At 42.2% G+C, this 5,775-nt stretch overlaps 1 protein-coding gene across 1 annotated transcript in view; it reads right to left on the reverse strand.

Moving 5' to 3' along the window:
* The window catches only part of sbk1 (SH3 domain binding kinase 1), a 14,380-nt gene extending 8,649 nt beyond the window's left edge, over nucleotides 1-5,731 (reverse strand). Inside the window, exon 1 of the mRNA XM_010772171.1 lies at nucleotides 5,174-5,731. Within this exon, the coding sequence (XP_010770473.1) occupies nucleotides 5,174-5,211 (38 nt within the window). The 5' untranslated portion in view covers nucleotides 5,212-5,731. The remainder of the gene's footprint in view (nucleotides 1-5,173) is intronic.
* Between the last annotated feature and the right edge of the window lie 44 nt (nucleotides 5,732-5,775).

Genomic DNA, 5,775 nt, shown 5'->3' on the forward strand with positions numbered 1-5,775 from the left:
CACACACACACACACACACACACACACACACACACACACACACACACACACAGCGCAGGATGCCTTGCACTCACTTCCTCTGCAGAACTGGATTAAGAGTCTTGAAATGTGATGAGTGGTCGGTTGTGATGATGGGAACCAGAAACTGCAGCGTAGTGCCCCTGAGGTGCGGGGATGAAGTTATGTGGTCTCTTTAAGTGTTTGTGAGGGGGGCTGGTGTATCTGTCGCACAGTGACACTCTATCAAAGGCCCTTTGTGTTCCCACCTCTGAGAGTGAGCAGCTGTGAGCCTCAGCACGACTCAGCATTCGTGCTCGACCACACATGCCCCACTGATCTCCCACGCTGCCCTCTGCTCCTCCACTGTCCTCTGAGGCAACCAAAGACAAGGTAACAAGCAACACGCTTCAAGTGCAGATAAAGACTTGGCTTAAAAGAAAGAAACTGCTTTGGTTTTGAGCCAATCCCACTCATTCTAGAAGACCTGTGAACATTTTCCTAACAGATCCCTGGGCTTCTCACTTATTCCTCTATAATTGTTTTTGGTCAGACCTTGTAACTTCAATATTTGGGTGTTCTGAGATTTTAGTGTCAGAAAACCAAATTCAATAAACAGACCTTGACATATAAATTAGTCCACCTTTTTAGTCCAGAGACTGAAATAACTCAACAACTCTAAGATGGAAACTTCTGTGACGAGATAATTTCAGTCTATAGACTTACTTTGGTGATCCCAGACTTTTCTTCGAGCACAAAAGGTAACAAAAAAATTTGTTTTGAACTACTGGGTGGATTGGCATAAAATATGGTGCACACGCATGTTTTCAGTATAAAGTGAGACTTTCAATTTGTCCAATATTTAGGTGCCTGACTTAAAATAGTGTAATTCCCATCAGCTTCAGTTGATTTGTGCTAACATTCCAAACTAAGATGGGAGTCTTGGAAAAGTGATAACTGCTAAACATCAGCGTGTTAGCTTTGTCATTACAGTATGTGCATGTAAACGTACTAGCATTTAGCATGAATCACAGCTTTGTCTAAGTGCAGCCTCACAAAGCTGTAGCATGCTATAGAGCAGATGCTTGGCATAGTTGCATATTTAATGCATTCAATGTTGTCTTCAATGACAGGGCTATTTGTTCTCCAGAGAATAACTGTCTCTTCATTAAAAATGCATTAACATTGGAAGCTGAGATTGCAAATGGACAAATATCTGAAGTATTGTCACGTGACTCTTGACAATAAGTGTGTATTCAGGCAGTTTTCCCAGGGTAAACCTTCAGTTATACAGCTGCAATGAACTGTGACATGCTGATTAACTCACTAAGACTTCACAGAGCTCTAACATGAATACAGATTCATATATAGGAATTTAGCTAAATTATGTTATGGAAAAATAATAACATCTGGACAATAGAGTGGATGTTCCAACTTCAACTTTAACACATATTTTATCATTTCTACACAAAGCATATCAGCCGCTTTGGCCTTTTTAGTCCAGCCTCTCCTCCCTTTCTCTTGTCTGTTCCAGAAAAAGCAAACGAGGGACTAATGAAAGAAAGAAATGGATTGCAGAGCCCGCCTCATGTTGCTACAATGCTAATGGACTAGTTGCTTTGCTCTCGGCAGAAGAGTCATTATGTGTGAAGACTGATGTCCTGTGTCCAATTTACTGTAAGAATGCCCAGCGTGCCATGCCAACGGGTCAACGTGAAAAAAGTGAGTGAAATAGGATGTGACTGATGTGTTTTCTCTCACTGATTGAGAAAAAACAACACATGGATGTATTTTAGTTCTGTCTGTCCCCTTTCAATTTTGATGGGATACAAAATTGAAACAAATAACTTATATCAAACCATTTTTTTAACAGGATGAGTGAGGGTAGAATTACATTGCATTCAAAATGTCATGACACCAAGAAAACAACATTTGTCTTAAATGAGATAGAACCAATTAATACTCCATCCCTGCTCATTTTTTCAAACCAAACAAACACTGACCAAATATCAAACAATTTCTCATCTGAATAAAAACTAAAAAGCGCTACCTTGTGAAAGCCAGTTGCAGTCGGGACACTCAGATGAAACAAACTGGATGACCCTCCTCACACAGAACATCAGTTAGTAGGGTTAGCACACGGCTGAAGGAACACCCCCTGCTGCGCTGTGATAGTTGAACCAGGAGCCCGGGCCACGGACACTCACTTTAACAAATCACATGCACTCAGCTTTGCCCGGCTGCCCATATGGAGGACCCCCGCTGGGGCTCGAGTGCTGTGTAACCCCTTCTCTGCCCTTCGCTGCTTTTCCCATCATGCCTCACTCTCTCTGGCTACTGTATGTCACACATCCAATGGATCTGCAGCCCGCTGGCAGGAGCACTGGCTGCTACCCGCCTCCTGCTGGGATGACCTCCACTTCAGGAAGGGATACCCCAAGGTTAAAGGGATCCAAACAATGAGAGTGGAAATGTGCTACAGGAAGTGAAGGACACTCAGTTCTAGTACAGTGCAGTGTCCACAAAAGCCTCACAAAGAAGAAAATGGGCACACTGATAAAAAAGAGACATCTCACCACAGAATAATAATTGTACTATATACACTGCACCTCATTATACAATGCTACATTTATTTAAGTATAGTATTAACACTGCTGCTACTTATCTACCTGAATGTGTCTTTATTTAAATTGTAATAATTTGTATTTTAAATACTAGTGCATGCCTTTTTTATAATAATGTTTTCGTCTCTGTCTATTCTCTATCTTTAAATGTCCTTTTTGTGGGATGAATAAATAAATTCTGATTCTCAATAAATCTAAATGTAATATGGGATTAAGGCTTCAGGATTACAAACTAGAGCATTAGATTTCAAATGTCATCATAAACATAGTCAACATTACCATCACTGTAGTCATGTCCTGAATAGGAATCATTCCACAGTGAAGCATCACTGCAATAAAGACTAAGGGAACATGTTGTACTGTACCTAACCCCCACCCTCACAATCCAGTAGCCTCAAGTTTAAAAGGGAGGCTTCGTGTGACAAGAAAGTGAGAGAAAAAGGGAGAGTGAAAGAGCAGGATTGGGGAAATCCAGTGAGACTAAATTGGAGCATCCCTCCCTTTGTAGCACATGCTGAAGACCATGTCCCTTTGATGTCAAATACATGGGGAAATGTGACTCTGAGCTCCGGAAAAAAAAATTGGGTATAAAAGGGGGCGTGGTGAAATGATGTAAGAGCCTCGCTAAGGAGGACACTGTTTCTGTTTTGTTTTTTTCAGACTATTTCGCCCTCCACTTCAAGGCACACTAACCCTTTCTGGTGATTTGCATCCGGCTCATATACCATAGCCTCTAACCACAATCAATGCACTAATGGTGATTGCTGAGGCTGCAATTAACCTCTCCCTCTTTCAAATCCAGCTATGCTTTGTTTGCAAATTGCTGCAAAACGTGGACTATCCAAACAATAAAACAGTGGTAAATAACCATCTTAGGGAAAATATAAAATGTAAAATATATACAAGCATGGCTGCAAATTATGCATAACACACATTAATGCTCACACACACCCACTCACAAATGCATGTGCACATTATGTACATTGTGATTGGCAGGGGTGTCATTACGCAACTGCTTTCTCACTAACATAATGGCAGGTTAGGAAGCAGATATTATGTGGTTCTTTATTTCCACCCAGCAGGGCGCAGACTTTTATGGATGAGAATGAAAAACAAGTCCTCTACATGTGTTTGCCTCCTTTCTGTTCTCTGAGCAGCCATGTTTTCCTATAGCAGCTCAGCTATTGCCAGACTGTGATTTAGTCTGATTTCCCTTTATCAGACTCATTGTGTTTGGACCCCATTTCCCCATCTTTTTTGTGAAACCGTGCATTATTTAGAGGCTAGAGTCTGTGTGAGATGCACCAATGGGTTAATCGGTGTGTGTGTGTGTGTGTGTGTGTGTGTGTGTGTGTGTGTGTGTGTGTGTGTGTGTGTGTGTGTGTGTGTGTGTGTGTGTGTGTGTGTGTGTGTGTGTGTGCCAGCTGTTGGATTGGTACATTGTCTGGGATCTCCTGTTTCCATATAAATCCATAAGATCGTAGTCCTTTCATGTGTTAGCTGTGGTGGCAGATGCCCTCCTATTAGTGCAGACCATGTTTGGGACATTTGTTTTGACTGCCAGAATGTCTTTGTTTATTTCAAGATGGAGGATTTCACAAGGAAGATTTGGTGAAGATGAAGTTGAAGTCAGATCCTGAGGCATATTTGTTTTCAGAATACTGCTGCTGTGTTATCAATGCAGCATTTTCTACCATTTTCATGTCCATTCAGGAGGAAATGAAAGCTTCGTCTGATTGCCGATGTTGGAACAGTATTTAAAAAATGAAAGCATTCCGTACAGTTTGTACATTGTTTGGAGCCATTATAAGCTAGACATACCTTTTATAAAAAAAGCAACTTTGACTCTGAATTGGATGTGATTTTGGGATAAACTCCTCCTTTAAAGCTCTCAGCCATCACTGCTGCGTCTCTCCATCAAAACAATGTTTCTGAAAAAGCCCTGTTTATAGGCTACCTTCCCCTTCATTTAGAGTCCATTACCATCCTCCAGACTTTGCTTTTACGAGGTCTGCTCTATCAAGTCATCTGCTCATTTAAATGCATTAGACAGCATTAACGATGAGAGATATCACCTGTCGGCCCCAGGCAAAGTATAAAGGGCCATTAAGTGGATTCCCACTGATGTCCTCGCATCCATCTAGCACATGACCGTATCAGAAAAGCATGGGGAAAGCAAAAAGGTGCTTGTTTTATGAGTACATGTTCATTAAATCGCTTAATAAGCTCAACCATTAAAAGAGTTAATGATAGTTGTAAATAAAACTGCTGGCATTTATGCTTTATGGGCTATACACTGTATAAAGGTGAATGAATAAAGTATAAATATTGTCCATGAGAGTGGGTTCAGAACACAATAATCAGAATGACGTGTTAAATTGAAGCTATTTAAATAAAAACTACATAAAATGCAAAAAAAGTATGCATTAAAGATGGGAAAAAACACAGATTTTCACCCCTGTTTTGACTCAAGTTTTTTTTTTTTAAAACATATATCAGTTTCTTTCAGACTTGCAGACACCTCAGTGTGCATCTAGGTGTTACACACTCACCTGCTGGCGACCTGTCTCTCTCCTCCATGGTCCTGCATCAGAGCTGCTCTGCTCCACCGGGCTCTGCAGGAAACTGACGGACGAAGCTCCTCTTTTATGGATCAGACTAAAGGTGCTTAAAAACACGCAGGTCCATTGAAAAAAACAGCTTGACTCATATTTCTTCAGTGCCTTCTGCTGCCCGCCCAAGAAGAAGAAAGAAGATGCTTCTGGAGATGCTCTTTTTTTTACTTTTTCTATCGGAGGCGGATTAACTCATCTGACGCTGGAGGCAGAGATGAGGAGACAGGCTGGGATCCCTCCTCTGAGCGCCCACCATCTCAACCTGCCAAGCAGCGGGAGGAGGAGGAGTGTTTATCTCTTGCTCCTCCAGTGGTCCGCATGACCCAGTTCAGCAGCACCACACACGCGGAGGCAAACCCATTCACGCACATCCACGCATGCAACACCTCTGCGCTCTGCAGCATCAGCATGCATGGACCAATGTTCCCACTCTCTCCAAAAACTGTGTCTCACTGTCTGCGGGTCAGCCTGCTGTGTCCGTCAGTCCAGCGGGACTCTGAGGTCGAGTATGAGAGGGCGGGGTGGGGTGGTGTTGGGAG

This window comes from Notothenia coriiceps, unplaced genomic scaffold (genome assembly GCF_000735185.1).
Source record: "Notothenia coriiceps isolate Sejong01 unplaced genomic scaffold, NC01 NC01_scaffold00010968, whole genome shotgun sequence".
NCBI lineage: Eukaryota > Metazoa > Chordata > Actinopteri > Perciformes > Nototheniidae > Notothenia > Notothenia coriiceps.